We start from the raw sequence: 16,790 nt of genomic DNA, 5'->3' as shown, positions 1-16,790 counted from the left end.
TTGTAGCTTTTATACAACATTAAACAGTTCTTAAACATTATAAGGTTTTGTTTAAGAACTTCTTCTGGTGCCTTTCTCTGTGTCATTTGTTGCCCTGCTGAAGACAACCTAGTGAAATGACTTCTTTTCAACAGGCATGGAGAGTGCTTCATGCAAAAGGGCATCATATGTGTCAGATTTCCAGAAAGATACCTCTGGTTTTACTGTAATCCAAGGCCCAGCTGCTCGCATCAGACCAAGTCGCCTCCCACAGGATTACTTTTCCTGTGAGTTCCTGTTTAAAGACACCAGAATTTCCTTGTTCCCAGATTGATATCATTACTCTGTACCACTTTGTAGGAGATTAGCATGCCTGACTTGGTACTGTGTTTCTTTTTTCAGTTGACTATGAGGGCCTGGTGAAGAACTTGTCGGTATGCGAAATATTCCAGATCGGACTCTTGTATTCATAAGAAGAATGAAAGATTATCTGCTTGCTTGGAAAGTCAAACAGTCCCATTCTCTCTCTGTTGTGTGTTGATTCTCCTTGTCTGTGTCCATTTTGAAGTGCAGGACCGTTGATCAGCCAATGAGGCCGTACCTCAAAGAAAACCTTCCCAAAAGAATGCACTTCGCTAAAAACATCCGCATAGAGAGGGCTCACCTCTATATGAAGTCAGGCTGGCAAGCAGCACTGTAAGTAAACAATCAGTGATACTCTCTTTAATGCTTACTGTGTTAGTTCATCAGGTCTGGCTGCATGAAAACCTTTTATTAGTCCTATTAAAGGCATAGTTTAGTGCTAACTTCTGACCCAATTAAGTTAACATTTTTGTTTACAGGCATGTAATTAGTGCATTTTGGTTTTACAACTTCATTTTCAAACTTCGCCTACATGCAGCCTTGATGTGTAGGTGTGATGTTTTGACCCTTATTATTATTATATTATTTTATAAAACAGAATGTTTATTGTTTCGCTTTAAGCCAGCAAAGCTGTTTTTTAAGAAACAAGCTGACATATATTATATATCTTTATTTTTATTTTTTGCTGATGCTTTTGTAATGTACAAAAAAAACCTGACACTTCTGGTAGGGCACAAAAGTAAAACAGATGGGTTATACTGCAGTAGCCTGCTGCTTTGAGATAACCACAGTTCAGAGTTGGTAGTTAATACTGGGTCCATTTAACAAAGGTTAGCTGATAAGTTCTGTACAACCAAATCTAAAAATTTGGATAACATGAGAGAACTACTTAATTAGTGCTCAGGGATATCCATAACACATGTAGCTTAATAAAGCAGTAAAATGTCAAATATAGAGCTTTTAATGCACTATTTTTTAATGTAACATTAGTTTTACAGAAATTCAGTGCTTCATGTGTGGTTATAAGTGTCATTTTTTTCAGATTCATGAGAAGAACTAAGAATAAAAAACAAAGAGTGAAAAGTTTAGGTTTTGTTTCGTTGCAGACTGATATCGGGGGACAAGTCGTAGCAAGTCTTCTGTTGATTACCTGAGTTCATATCGTGGGAAATTCTTTTTATTTTTAGATATGCAGATTCACATGTTGCTCAGAAAACTCACATTGATTCATTTATAGTACTTACTGATAGGATCACGTACAGCGTACACTGCATGTTATAGCAAGAAGCTGTGCAGATACTTCCTTGAATGTCATTCGTGCGATCATCCAAAAATGCTGTAGGCTTAACCGTTAAACTGATTCAATTGGCAGACACAATGTACAGTTACACCTAAAAGAGAAGCATTTTTAGTGACTTCCAGAGTTTATTTTGTTCTGTGTTTTTTCCCTCAGATAAATTTTATTTTTTCTCCTCAGTAAACACAGTGATGTCAAGTATTGCACTGGCGGATTCCACGGCTCTGATAACCTCTTCACCAACATGCAGGTCGGAGGAATTTAATTTAAAGATGTTTATGTCACTTTTGAATTATGAACATTAACTCTTTCTTCATCTCATTCTCTCTCATTGGTTTAGGCTTTTAACCAGAGACAGTTAAAAACTCAGTAAATTATTTGGCATAGTCAGTTTAATATACCAATTTTAAGTTACTAAAAACTAAAAATGTGTACTTTGCACATCTAATCGACATCTAAATGTGTTAAGTAGAAATAAAAGCAAAAAGTTGTCGGTTAAGTACTGGAGTGAATTACAGATACCTGAAAATTCAATTTAAATACACAAAAAAAGAATTTGTGCTTTCTTACTTGCCATTTCTGCTAGTTATGCAGTGAGGCAGACAAAAAAGAAGCATGAACAGGAAGTATAATATCTTGGACGAACCATAATTGTCCTCCCTCACACACAGCAGTGAACGTTCAATAATGTTTTGTCTGCAATAGATCAGTGTTAATAGCACCAGTCAGATCATTTCGTAAGATCACTTGGCCACAATACACAGAAAGATAAGAGTTGTGTCAGAGATGTCTTGTCAGTGGGTTTTCCCCCTTTTAATCATCGCATAATACCTCACACATATCTTACGATGTTTTGACACACGTTTGGATAAGTCATGCTATGAGAGGGCAATTGTAGAAAAAGAAACTATCTTGTTATATTCTTTGTTGTACTGCTGTTTGCTCAAAAATATTCGATTTGTTCTGGATTTCTTTTATAAGTAATGTTCGAGCTTTTGTGGCTACATATACAATCACAGCTAAGAATTAGTCCAACATGATCTTTATACTGTAGTTTGTTTATAGAAATAAAAAAAAGGATATATTATTTTAATCAGTGAGCTTTAAATATGCATATAGACAGATTTTTGAACTTCTGGAAAAGCACCATCAGTGCTGAAAGGTATAAACAGGTTTTAGACCAACATCTGCTCTTATTCCGATGACATCTTTTTCAAGGAAGGGCTTCTATATTTCAGAAGGACGATTTTGAATTACATACCACAGCTATTACAGAATAAAGCACGATGTAATGTCTTAATAGATTAGCTTTAAAAAAAACTCTGGGTGCTGAACTGATCGTGGGCGATCGTGGCTCAAGAGTTGGCAGTTCGTCTTGTAATCGGAAGGTTGCCAGTTCGAGCCCCGGCTCCGACAGTCTCGGTCGTTGTGTCCTTGGGCGAGACACTTCACCCGTTGCCTACTGGTGGTGGTCAGAGGGCCCGGTGGCGCCAGTGTCCGGCAGCCTCGCCTCTGTCAGTGCGCCCCAGGGCAGCTGTGGTTACAATGTAGCTTGCCATCACCAGTGTGTGAATGTGTGTGTGAATGGGTGAATGACTGAACGTAGTGTAAAGCGCTTTGGGGTCTTTAGAGACTAAGTAAAGCGCTATACAAATACAGGCCATTTACCATTACCATCTGCCTTTAGTCCAGAACTTCACCAGTTAAAAAAACTTACATCGTGAAACAAATACACGACAAAGAAGAACCAGGACTGTTGAGAAGCTAGAATCCTATATCAGTCAAGAAATGTTCCTCTCCCCAAAGTCCAACAGATGGTATCCTCAGTTTCCAGATGTTTATGAACTGTTGTTAAAAGAAGAGCAGATGCTACACAGCGGTAAACACGGCCCCGTCCCGGCGTGTTTTCTCACAGATTTTGGAATTAGGCTTGTAGTGAAACAAATTAAAGGAAACATATGCATTAGGTATGTCTAGACCCGGGCTGAAGTACCATAATTACATTTTGTGTGGAAGATTTCTCTCCACCCACACAATCAACTTTTGACTGAGTTTGTTTTAATTGAGAAAGGTGTTTCTGTCTGCCTTCTTAATGTCAGTCTTCATGGTATTTTTGTGTATGCTTCCGGCCGTGGTTTACACTGGAATTTGCCTCAGTATAATTAGCTTACAAGACTGCTGACGGATCTAAAAAAAAAGGAAAGTCAACTTTTGTGTAAGTGGTTGCCAGCCTGCCTGCACACAGCTAGGGAAAGTTGCAAACTGCGCTTGAAATAGATCACAGACAAATATCTGTGAATCCACCCAAGGCTTTCCTAGAATTGAAACCCTTCACTTCTGAGGTTTTGTAAGTTCATTTTACTGTTTTAGTTCCTTTCAAATATTTATGCATTATCTAATTAAAGTGTTCAGTGATTTATTTTTGTGTACAAAAACAATTTAAATGTAGGTTTCAACTTGATAAACTGTCAAACTGTAGACCATATAGTTCAATGTACGCACTTGTTTATTTCAAAGGCTGCAGAGAAATTAATGAAAGTCTTACCTGTTTTTTTTGTTTGTTTGTTTGTCTCCATCAGGCGATCTTCATTGGCTACGGTCCAGCATTTAAACACAGCACAGTTGTGCCAGCTTTTGAAAACATTGAATTATATAACCTCATGTGTGGTAAGTCATTTTGTTTGTTGTTTGTTGTGCACACTGCTCACTGTACGTTATTCCCCTGTCCTGTAATGAAGACTAATATTTTTTCTTTATTCGGTTATTTACATATTCGCTCATTGACTTTCATGCTGAGAGCTAAATGAGAACATCCATTTTACTCTCGTACCCTGAAGTTTTGTTAGCCCCTCGAGGTTGCCAGGCGAGCTGAGGAGACTACAAGAATTACTGATCAAAACCAAGAACTAGTCCGCCCCACAAACCTTCTAAATTGATACCATAGTCTTAAACTGCAGGAGATATAATGTTTCAATCAGTGAACTCTAAACATGCTCATAGGCTGATTTTCTGTCTAAGGTAAGCATGCTGCAGCTACATATTTAGCAGATAAATGTGACATTAGCAGCAATAGCTTGACCTCAGACTATTTGCTGAACGTGTAACTATTTCTGCAGTGACATAATTAGTTTCCATCGCTTCATCATATGAATCATGTCCACAAGACACAGTCAAGTCAGCAAGTCTACAAGAGGTCATCTGATTTCATTCTTATTACTTTGCCTAACGTAGTTTACTAACCCCATAATTCATCAAATTTATAAAAACAGCTGCTTATTTTAAAAAGATAAGTTAACACACTTGAGAAGAGGAAGCAGGTGTGCTTCGCCTGCACTGAGTTTCAGATCTGTGCTATTTTGCTTCCAAAAGAAAAAAGTGTTAGAAAAAAGGAAACCACATCTACCAGACTGAAGAAAAGATAGAGTAACCCGGTTATTTCAGTACTCTAAGTCAAACGGAACACACAACCATACCACATAGTATGACAGCTACAGTACTGGTTGTGTAGGTCAAAGTAGAATAAAGCTCAGTAAGGCTGTTTGTTCATCTTCCATTAATTCAGGCAGTATCACTTAAAAGAAATAGAATTTAGGCAGATTTACTCTTTGCTGGTGTATTTTTTTAACGTACATAATAAACTGACTATTAAGGTTCACTCTCTTTGAAACAAATGTAAATTTGTATAAGTCTGAACTCTTATATCTGTACTGTGTGATAACTTTGGTAAAGATTCGGTGTTCTTGACTCTTCTTTTAATTTCAAATACACTGACATGTTGTCTTATGTGATGTGTCCTATTTATTTATTTATTTATTTAATCATTTTCTCCTCCATTTATCAAACAGATCTTCTTGGCATTAGTCCCGCTCCAAACAACGGGACCCACGGTAGTCTGAACCACCTCCTGAAGCACCCCGTCCATAATCCAGTTCTCCCAGCGCAGCTCTCCCACGACACCCCCTGTGACTCTAATGACCTCCTCCCCTCTGACAACCTGCAGTGCACTTGTGAATCCCAAACCACAGAAATGGTATGTGCTAACCAGATTTATTTTTGGCCTCTCGATGCAAATGTCAGTCCTATTCTTCGGTCCAGAATGAAATATATTTACAACTAGAGTGAAATGTGAATTTTTTAAAGCCATTAATGGGACCCACTGAATGTTTTTTTAATAGGTTTAAAGACACTAAGATTATTGTCAACCTACTAGATGGATGGACACAAAATTTTCTTTGACTAGACAGCTATGGACCAGTGCCTGGTCAAAAGTTAAATTAGTCTTAACTTATTTTTATATGACATGTTCTTCCTGTCAGTAATTTCTCATTTAACTATACAAAGATCTGCCAAACATCTATGTTTTTAAAAGATTTTATTGCTAATGCTAGCATTAGGTTTTAGCAACATACATACCCACTGCATATTGGTTTGAGTATCAAATGTGTATTACACAGTTATAAATGACAAACTAAGCTTCACAAATGCGCACATTAAGTTGTGTCTCAAATGCGAGTTTAAAGCTGTTTTATTTATGGGCACATTAATAAAATACAAAAGCTTTCTGTATATATAAAACTATTAGAGGCATTCTCTTTTTACAGATTATAGTTGTGTGCAGTTACATCCATATGCATTGGTTAGATTTGAGACTCTTCTCCGGTTTTTCAGCTGATGAGTGCTTTGTGGTGGTAGATAACTGGGACATGTGGGCCTTTTGCTAGAGTCATAATTTCAAAGAGTTTTGTAAATAAACAGAACAGCTCATCACTCCTACATCACAAGATCATGTAACACACCTTCAGGCTTATTTTGGGACTAGTTTCTATCCATAGTGGCATTGCTGTAGACTTTTAGGTGCTTCACTTAATCATTCTTTGTGTGCACAGCGAAAAATGAGAATTCACCAGGAACACAGCAGAGCTCGGGGATCTGACTATAACTACAGTTGCATGTTCCATGAAGCTAACATATGATGTTGTTTGATGTGTTAGTCTCTAAAGACCCCAAAGCGCTTTACACTACGTTCAGTCATTCACCCATTCACACACACATTCACACACTGGTGATGGCAAGCTACATTGTAACCACAGCTGCCCTGGGGCGCACTGACAGAGGCGAGGCTGCCGGACACTGGCGCCACCGGGCCCTCTGACCACCACCAGTAGGCAACGGGTGAAGTGTCTTGCCCAAGGACACAACGACCGAGACTGTCTGAGCCGGGGCTCGAACCGGCAACCTTCCGATTACAAGGCGACATCCATGGATTCTGTCAGTGTTTTGATCTGTTCACCATCAACATTGCGTGCAGCAGCAACCACAGCCTCCCAGACACTGTTCAGAGAGGTGTACTGTTTTCCCTCCTTGTAAATCTCACATTTGATGATGGACCACAGGTTCTCAATGGGGTTCAGATCAGGTGAACATGGAGGCCATGTCATTAGTTTTTCTTCTTTTATACCCTTTCTTGCCAGCCACGCTGTGGAGTACTTGGACGCGTGTGATGGAGCATTGTCCTGCATGAAAATCATGTTTTTCTTGAAGGATGCAGACTTCTTCCTGTACCACTGCTTGAAGAAGGTGTCTTCCAGAAACTGGCAGTAGGACTGGGAGTTGAGCTTGACTCTATCCTCAACCCAAAAAGGCCCCACAAGCTCATCTTTTATGATACCAGCCCAAACCAGTACTCCACCTCCACCTTGCTGGCGTCTGAGTCGGACTGGAGCTCTCTGCCCTTTACCAATCCAGCCACGGGCCCATCCATCTGGCCCATCAAGACTCACTCTCATTTCATCAGTCCATAAAACCTTAGAAAAATCAGTCTTGAGATATTTCTTGGCCCAGTCTTGACGTTTCAGCTTGTGTGTCTTGTTCAGTGGTGGTCGTCTTTCAGCCTTTCTTACCTTGGCCATGTCTCTGAGTATTGCACACCTTGTGCTTTTGGGCACTCCAGTGATGTTGCAGCTCTGAAATATGGCCAAACTGGTGGCAAGTGGCATCTTGGCAGCTGCACGCTTGACTTTTCTCAGTTCATGGGCAGTTATTTTGCACCTTGGTTTTTCCACACGCTTCTTGCGACCCTGTTGACTATTTTGAATGAAACGCTTGATTGTTCGATGATCACGCTTCAGAAGCTTTGCCATTTTAAGACTGCTGCATCCCTCTGCAAGATATCTCACTATTTTTGACTTTTCTGAGCCTGTCAAGTCCTTCTTTTGACCCATTTTGCCAAAGGAAAGGAAGTTGCCTAATAATTATGCACACCTGATATAGGGTGTTGATATCATTAGACCACACCCCTTCTCATTACAGAGATGCACATCACCTAATATGCTTAATTGGTAGTAGGCTTTCGAGCCTATACAGCTTGGAGTACGACAACATGCATGAAGAGGATGATGTGGACAAAATACTCATTTGCCTAATAATTCTGCACTCCCTGTACAGGCCTCTGGTGTGCGCCGGATTTATGGTTTTTTATTCGTAGTTAGTGGCAGTGGGTACCACTTGGTCTCTTCTGATGAAGTTCATTAACACATAGTGAAGTACATGGAGTAATAGAAGTACTACTATCCTACTCTCAAACTAGAGAAGCTGGGATATGTACAAAAAAAGAACTTTAAAAAATGCATTGACATCAGAGCTTTATATACTGAATACATGGTTAAATTATGTTAGCTATTTCTAACACAATCATGCTAACAAGATGTATGAATTTCTTTTCAGGTGGAACAAATGAACAGAAATCTCTTGGCATTGAGCTCAAGTGAGAATCATTTCACTTTTCTTTGCACATTTGGTGGTTTTAGAGATGCTTCTGTCTGATACACATTACACATTTTCTCTTCAGGTGAGAAATCCAGCTTGCGTCGCCTCCACGAACCTTTTGGCATCCCTCGAGTCATCCAATCAGGTGCCACATTTTGTCTGCTGCACCACTTAAACTACCTCAGCGGATACAGCAAAGACCGGCTCATGCCCCTCTGGGTATCCTATACCATTCAGCCTCTGGTGAGTCCGCTGGCTGGAGCTTTTATCTCTAAACATAGCCTGTAGAGTTGAGTCGTCCCGGCTATATTTCTTCTGTGGTTATGGTTTGGCAGCAGATTGCACAGAGTTGTTTAGTATCTGAATCCCTTTCCTGAGGAGCTGTTACTCATCTTCTCTGCTCATGTTGGCTCAAGCCTTTCTTGTCTTTGTCACTATGTGGTTGAGCTCTGGTGTAAATTATGACCTCAAGCAGAGTGATGCATTCCCGGGAGACTTGAAACTATTACTGTACTGTCTGAATCATGGTGCGAGAGAGGAAGCAGCATTGAAGCTATATCTAAACAATAGAAGTAAAACAGAGAATCTTACTGTACCATCTGTATTTTTTCCCTGATACTGCAGATTGTTTGTGACTGAGCCCCTTATCTTCATCACACTTGTAAACCTACACAGAACTTCAGTTTCCAGCTTGTCAAAGCTAAGCATTTCCATGAAAAGCTAGCTTTAAGCTAGTTTGCCTACTATAAAAGATGGACAATGTGACTAAGATATCATTGAAGATGTTTCCTGGACAGAGTCGTAATGTTTAGTATTTTATGACAAAGAGGAATAAAAGTAAAGAGAATGAACCAAAGAAAAATGGTTTTACATGCAATTAAATATTAATTTGCTGTTCATTTATTATAGATACTTACACAAGTTCACATCTGTGGCCCTGGCCTCTAGCTTAATGCAAGATCTCATTTAAAATTCCTTTCATCTGCCTTTTGGGGGGAAAAAAACCCTTTTTCCACAAGTTTATTGTATATGTTGTAACCCACGAGCTGTTCGTACAGGCACTGACACTATATGTTACTTTAATCTCAGTAAAGAGTAAAACTACGGCTCCACTGTAACATTTACCAGTGAAAAATTGCAGATTTCTTTCAACGATTTACCGACACCATCGTCTGTCTAAAGCATCTCCACAGTTTAGCCCTTTCTGTCACTTTGATTTGATTGACTTATTGCCCATTTTCTGTCTAAACATTGGCATTTAACCCAAGAATTCTTAGCGCTTGTATGGGTTGCCTTCTTAAAAGCCTCTTAAACAAATAGAAAATATTTTTATTGTAGTCGTGCTGATTTGTCTTTGGGGCGAGGCCAAAACCGCTTTGGGGGATTGCCCAGATTTTTTGTATGCGGTTTAAAAACACAAAAGTGCATCTTTATGTAGACATGGTGTAAATGGTATGTGTTTCAAAGCGGGGCAGCATGGTGGAGCAGTGGTTAGCACTGTTGCCTTACAGCAAGAAGGTGCTGAGTTTGTGTGGGGTTTGCATGTTCTCCCCGTGTTTGGTGGGTTCTCTCCGGGTGCTCCAGCTTCCTCCCACAGTCCAAAGACATGCAGATGTGAGTGCGAATGGTTGTCTGTCTCTCTGGCAACCTGTCCAGAGTGAATCATGTCGTCCCCTGCAACCCTGAATTGAAAAGATGGAAGAAGATGGATATTTTAAAGCTGCTCTTTTTTCTGGGAAATGGAAACACCCAAAAATGTCTTTCTTTCATTGTTTCTATTTAGCACTCTATTCTCTGAAATTATATAAATGTTTTGCATAACTGGTTCCAAAATGATATAACCCATGGTGCTACCAAGAATTTTAAGAGGAAACAAATGTCTTTTTTTCCCCTCTGTGACAGAGGACGAAAGTGATTTATTGGTTTTGGGTTTTTTTGGGAGCTGTGCACACAGAATCAGAGCAATGCCCTTGCTGACCCATATACACATGGAGAGCAAAATCCAAGCCAAGCGATCTTACACAACACTCGGCGTTTTAGTCTGGACTCCCACTTATACTGTCAACACTGACTGATCCTCTCTCTCTACCTCTTACTCTCTCTCAGACCAGAGTGCAACCTCTGAGCCCAGAGTTGGAGGCGTGTGTCCGTGCTGACGTACGCATCCCAGCAAACAACAGCCAGCAGTGTCTGCGCTACAAAGACAACTCTGATCTTGCCTATGGCCTGCTGCATCCCCCCAGTGAGTGTTTGTGTTTGTGAACCCGCATGTGTGTGGTATTGGGGGAGACAGTTCATCCCTCTCGGCCTGTGTTGAAGTCAGGTCGACGTGTTGCAGAGCACATTTTCACGTACAGAGCAAACATATGCTTCACAGCTGCGTGAGAGAAAAGCATCCACTTCCTCTTGAGTGACACTCTGTGGATTAAGTGTTTATTTATCTATTTCTGTATATCTGTCTTTTGGATGTTCAGAGATAAGAATACACAAAGTTTGTGGTAAATTTTCCAGGGTTAACAGAAAAAGCTGGCCAAAATGAAACCTTGGATCTGCCTCTGGTTCTGGTAGAAAGTGAGCACAGCGATAGCAGTGATAGCAAATTAATTAATCAATTAATTGGTCTTGAGTGAATTAATGTAGCAACTTTATAATGTGAACGACTTTCAGTTTTTCTGGAGGTAAGACGCAGTCATTAGCACTGCCGCCTCACAACGGTTCAGACCTCCTGGTCCTCCAGTTTTCCACTACAGTCTAAAGACCTGCTCATTATGCTAATTGGTGGTTCTAAATTGACTGTAGGTTTGTTAGTGTGTGGTTGTCTCGCTTTCTGCATTAGCACTGTAACAGGCTGGTACCCATTCAGGGTGCTATTGCCTTTTGCAGCTCCTACACGACCCTTCATGTTGTGTTTAAGTGTTTGGAATGTGGAAACAATGTGGATGTTACAAAGGTGACGTGTAGTATTTTATTGATTAGTGCTTAAACAGCTCTTAAACACAATCTGTTTTAGCTGTGTTGTTATGTGGGCAAACCAATACCAGTACAAACAAGAGCACACAAGAGGGTACAGCTCCCCCCGAAGGGCAACATTACAAACCAAAATTGTGTATTTTATTATCTTTACCCATACGATTAAAGCAGAATTGTCTGAAACCTTGAGATTTTAAGAAATATTAGTGCAGTGTGTGTCTTTGCAAAAATGCAAAAATTTTCCAAGGTCACCTTTGACCTTGAATGCTAACAATGAAGGTCAAGTTCAAATGCTTAGCCAACCTAGCTACTCCTTTCTCCCAGGCCTAGTTTGTAGGTGGGCTGGAGCCTATCATAGCTGCCATGGTACACCCTGAACAGGTCACCAGTCTGTCGCAGGGCTAAAATCCTACAATTAACCAAATACCAACTTTCATTGCCATGTGTCTGAGTCAGCGATCCTGGAAGCTCCTGCCGAATTTTACGCCAGCTTTCCAAGCATGAGAAAAAACTATTTCAGATTCTTCTGACACCACATCAATGCGATTATTAAAATTAAAATAAATCACAGGAGATGTAATAAAGAAGCCCTAAATCTGTCTGCATTTAACTCCACTAATTTGTAAAGTTTTTCTCAGCCAGTAAATCGGTATGCTTTAGTTTCACAGTAGACACATCAGTCTTTCACAACATGTAATCTAAGTTTTAATCCATAGCCAAATTCCATGCCCAGCAAATTCAGTTTGTCCTAACCTCTCATTTCCTCTATAGATCTGAGTGCCAATGTTTCAGACTCTCTAATCACGAGCAACATGGCACCGATGTTCCCTGCATTTAAAGGTGAGTCAGTTGTTTATTTGTTTCTAACTTTCCAGCTGCACCCAGACCGGTAAAAAGACCAGCAGTGATTCACAAGCTCAGCATTTCTTAAAAGATCTGTCACAACTGAATGGGTCGGCTTAACAGCTCTCTGGATCTTTGAGACATGATGGCAGGCTCGATTTTGTTAAATGGGTCAAACACTCAAGTTTTCAGACAGCAGGTATTGCGGTTTCGCAGTTTCCATTGCTCCAAATTATCCGGAGTTGCTTGAAAGCTGACAGTAAGCTATACTTTATCCTATCCCAAGTCCAGAGATCTAACTGATGTAATTATGCGAGACTTCTCCACCCTAATTTACTTGAGCTTGTTCTGTAAAACGCAATCAAAGGTTTAGTTAGTGGAACAGTTCCAGGGTTAGTTCCCCTGCTTGCATGCTGTGTGTTTCCCTTACAGCAGGATTCAGCAGATAGTCAGTATGTTTGTAAAGCGACTCACCACACTGTGCTCCACAAAGGAGTGCATGCAAGTTCTTCAGTCAAGGATCTGTGCTGGTTTACTTTCATACTTCATCCTTTATGTAGATATGACTTGAATGTGCTGGATTATATGATTATGAAGCCTGAACTTGCTCTCAGTGTACTTTACAGCATTACAAAATCATCTCTCATATGTGAAAGAATGTGTACATCCATGGTGGTCTGGTAATTTCACTCTGTGGTTAGTTAGCCAACCCAGAACTGTTGAAACCTGTAGATTGTGCTGGGTGATTAAGATATTGCAGAACTGAGTTTTATCCTGACAACAGGCAGCAGAAAAGTTTCCACTGTTGTGACTTGTACTGTTACTGGAAACTCTCTCTCACTACTTTGAAATCCTGTTGCACAAAACTACTGTGTGCTGGGAGATGCTGCCCCCTGGTGGCTGAGTACTGTCTTTGCATGAGTGAGAAGGGAGGAAAACGTGTAGCAGGGGCGATTCTAGGATGAGAGCTTTGGGGGTGCTGAGCACCCAGAGAGCTGCCCAGCCAAGCAAGATAAACTATTCATCACGATGAGACTTCTTCCCCGTCTCTGCCAGTCCCTGCATCCTTAAATGTCTCCAGTTGTCCCGAGTTCTCTCTGACTGTCTCCTTGGTGCATTTAAACCCCTGTTCCTCCCTGTCCTTGTCATCTGTTGTCATCATAATTTTACCATCTCTGTGCTCGCCTGCAAATTTCTTTATTAAATCATAAGATTCTTAAATTCATCAAGTCTCTCTGTGCCTGGGTCCTCGTCACAAAACATAACATCACTGTTTTGTACAGACAATTTAATCCCCACATTTGTGAAAGAAAAGCAAAACACTTTTTTGAAAAGTTCATAACAAAACATTCAAATCTGATAAAGGTTATTTAAATGCTGCAAAAGAAGAATGGATTGGAGTAAAAAAATACATATCCTAACCTTAATTACTGGGAGAGAATAATGAATGATGCTCATAGTGAGTAAAAAGTAAACTGACTGAATTATTTGGACAGAGATTCACTTTTATTGTGTATGTATAATATAATCCAGATACATAAAAAATACACTCCAAAAATAGAAGAGTCCTTATAATGTACAAATGTACAAAATATTAATTTAAAAAAATTTAAAAATGGAGGCAACTTTGCCTAGGGTACAATGTATACTATGTATAAAAAGATCTTTACTGCCGCTACTACTATGGCTCTATGGCTCTTTCTTTTATTTCAACCTGCGTCGCCTCACCTTGAGGTTGACAAATCACTTTTGGTGGTCAACTCTCTCAAGCAGTTTAACAGTTTCTGTTGTGCCTGTCACTGTTCCCTGTCTGTTTTCTTACCTGGTTCTTCCTGACCTTGTACTTTCTCCTCACGTTCCCCTCTTTCTTCTCTCCTTCTTTGGACTGACAGTCATACACAAATAGATGAAACAATTACATTAATATATTTATAAAAGATATAAATATTGAAACACTGATCCAAAATTCTTCTTGATTGATGGATCATTTGATCTTACACTTTAAACTGAATGTGGCTCCTTTTTTTGAAAAAAACTTCCTTATATCCATTATGAACCTGGCTGTCTCTCTGTACACAAACACACACACACACACAACAAGAGTTATAAGGTTAATTGGCATCCAATTAGTTAGCTAGTAAGTACCTTGGGTTTAATATCGGCACATGCACATATGTGCCGATGGGATATCTACACTTTTGTTGTTAAAATATTATGTCTCAACCAAGTACTGTATGCTTTTTATATTTTTAGTAGTGTGTCACACAAACAGCAAATATTGTCAAAAAAGTAAGAAATCAATGGGCTAAAGACGCCCCTTACCTGTAGGAAGACCAGACAAATACTTTAGCATGTGCATTGCATGCAGGGAAAAAAAAGCAAAATAATGTGATGTTTCTGTACAACACAGTGGAGCACTTAAAGCTTTTTTTGTGTGTATTTTCTCAGCTGTTTGGACGCATTTCCACGATGTCCTCCTCCCAAAATATTCACAGCAGCTGAACGGAGTCAACGTCATGAGTGGGCCAATATTCGATAAAGACTATGATGGACACGTCGATGAATTAAAAAAGATTTCAGGGTAAGACAAGCAAAATAACATTTACTGTTGCTACACTGTGCAGTTAAGTCCTTTTGTTGTCAGAAGCTGCATATTTTTATGTTGACAGTTTAATGGTCTGATTAAATTCAGCCTTGTTCATTTATTGTGCTTTACAACTGCTTATTAGGTGTTATTAAAAAAAGACTCAAAAGTTTCCATTTGGCCTTGACGTAAATGTCAGTTGATCATAAAAAAAAAACCTTTTCCAAAGAAAACTGCAACTTCAGTTTCGTTTTGAAGTTAGTTCTTAAGAAAGTAACTGTGTTGCAAAAATGCTGATGTAGACATTTCCATTTATTCCTCTACCAGAAACAGCAGGTCCGAAGCAAATCAAGAAAGGCTTTCTAATAGTGAGAACACTAGTACAATATTCATTTTCACACCATCCATCCATCCATCCATCCTCATCCGCTTTATCCGAGATCGGGTCGCGGGGGCAGCAGCCTAAGCATTTTCACACATGAACAACAATTTTGATTTTTGTAGACATTTCCTGAGTGAGGTGTATGTGAGCAGGACCACAATGTGTTACAAATCCATATTCTAATGAGGGCACACACACATAAAGTGTGTTATGTTATTTAACTGTGGATGCTTCTGGACACCGTTTGCACTTTACCATCATGTTCTTGTCCTGCGCAATAAAAATGAAAAGAATCGCCACTAATCAAAAGTTGGAGACCTCGCTATTATTTTTACTTCACCCTCCAAGCAATTTATGTCAGGTTATTGTAGCCGAAGTGCAGGAAATGGGCACCTTTGGTTTGTTTTTGGCCTTTTTTTTTCCTATTTCTGTTTTGTTTTTTTCTACAAGCAAGCAAACAAAGCAGAAAAATGTAATTTGATTACAGATTAATTGCAGATTAGTGCTCTACTTTAGAACGAGTTACGCCCAACACCACTAATTAGTCATTTTCCAGCTTCCTACTAAAAAATGGTCATTCTGTTTCCTGCCTGAGGCAGCTCCCTCACCCAAACCAAACTGAGTTTCTCTGTTGTGTCCTGAAACTGAGAACATTGACCAGACATTTAATGTTTATATGGATCCACACAACAAAAGTATCAACAAATAATTACATAAAATGTCAGAAAGCCATCATAAGATAAACAAGTACTCAGATAAAATCTAAGAAACGCTCCATGTAGTTCATGTGTAAAACTGACTATCAGTGTCCAGGCAGCTGAGCGCACTTAATTAGATGAGATCTGATGGGGAATTCTAAAGTGATGCAATACCTGAGCTGCTGTAGACATTCACTGTAGACATTTACAAACTACATTCAGGCTTTATCCAGACTAAAGTTTTGATGTTAAAATGCAATGTATTACATAAACATCCCTGGTAGGTCTGGTAGAGCATTTGCACATGGCTTAACTCAAGTCTCTGCCCTTCCTGCTTCCTGTCCAAAGGAAGGCCAAACAAAATATCCTAGCTTATATATCCATTGGAACGCATCTGAAAATGAAGATTGCATGACTGTTTGTGTACACCAGGCATGCCTCCTGCATGTAATGGTACGTTAGCTGTTAGCATTGAACACAAGGTCAGTAATCCCCCTGAGCTGTTACTTAATGTTAAACTAATCAGATATCCTTTTTCTTCCGCAGAAGGGTTTGTGATAAGAGAACGATAATTTCGTCGGAGGACATGTAGTGACTGATAAGCAAATGTGGGTTTCAAACGTCTCCAGTTTCTTCTCTTCCAAACTAAGAAGTAGTAATAGAGCTAAAAAAAAATGAACAAGAAACAGTGTAGACTCTTAAAAGTTGTGTGTTTTTTCTTATATAACAAAATATGTATATGTATTGTTTTGGCCATATGCTTAAGTTACTGAATTTTTATAATATATTTTATATGTATGTCTCAGTATATGCATATTATACCTAATGTGTAAAGGCTGACGCGCTCATTTTGCACATTAGCTTTGTGCACTGGTTCAATACACCCCACCCTCACTCCACCCAACCCCC

At 39.5% G+C, this 16,790-nt stretch overlaps 1 protein-coding gene across 1 annotated transcript in view; it reads left to right on the top strand.

The window, feature by feature from the left end:
* The window catches only part of enpp1 (ectonucleotide pyrophosphatase/phosphodiesterase 1), a 40,797-nt gene that overhangs the window by 20,877 nt on the left and 3,130 nt on the right, over positions 1-16,790 (top strand). Inside the window, exons 11-21 of the mRNA XM_031744706.2 lie at positions 135-266; positions 382-413; positions 548-675; positions 1,820-1,889; positions 4,219-4,306; positions 5,485-5,669; positions 8,363-8,402; positions 8,487-8,647; positions 10,511-10,646; positions 12,146-12,214; positions 14,666-14,798. Of these exons, the coding sequence (XP_031600566.2) occupies positions 135-266; positions 382-413; positions 548-675; positions 1,820-1,889; positions 4,219-4,306; positions 5,485-5,669; positions 8,363-8,402; positions 8,487-8,647; positions 10,511-10,646; positions 12,146-12,214; positions 14,666-14,798 (1,174 nt within the window). The remainder of the gene's footprint in view (positions 1-134; positions 267-381; positions 414-547; positions 676-1,819; positions 1,890-4,218; positions 4,307-5,484; positions 5,670-8,362; positions 8,403-8,486; positions 8,648-10,510; positions 10,647-12,145; positions 12,215-14,665; positions 14,799-16,790) is intronic.

Source organism: Oreochromis aureus, linkage group 15, assembly GCF_013358895.1.
Source record: "Oreochromis aureus strain Israel breed Guangdong linkage group 15, ZZ_aureus, whole genome shotgun sequence".
NCBI classification, from domain to species: Eukaryota; Metazoa; Chordata; class Actinopteri; order Cichliformes; family Cichlidae; genus Oreochromis; species Oreochromis aureus.
Note: the sequence above shows the minus strand (reverse complement) of the source record. Positions and strands in the feature narration are given on the sequence as shown.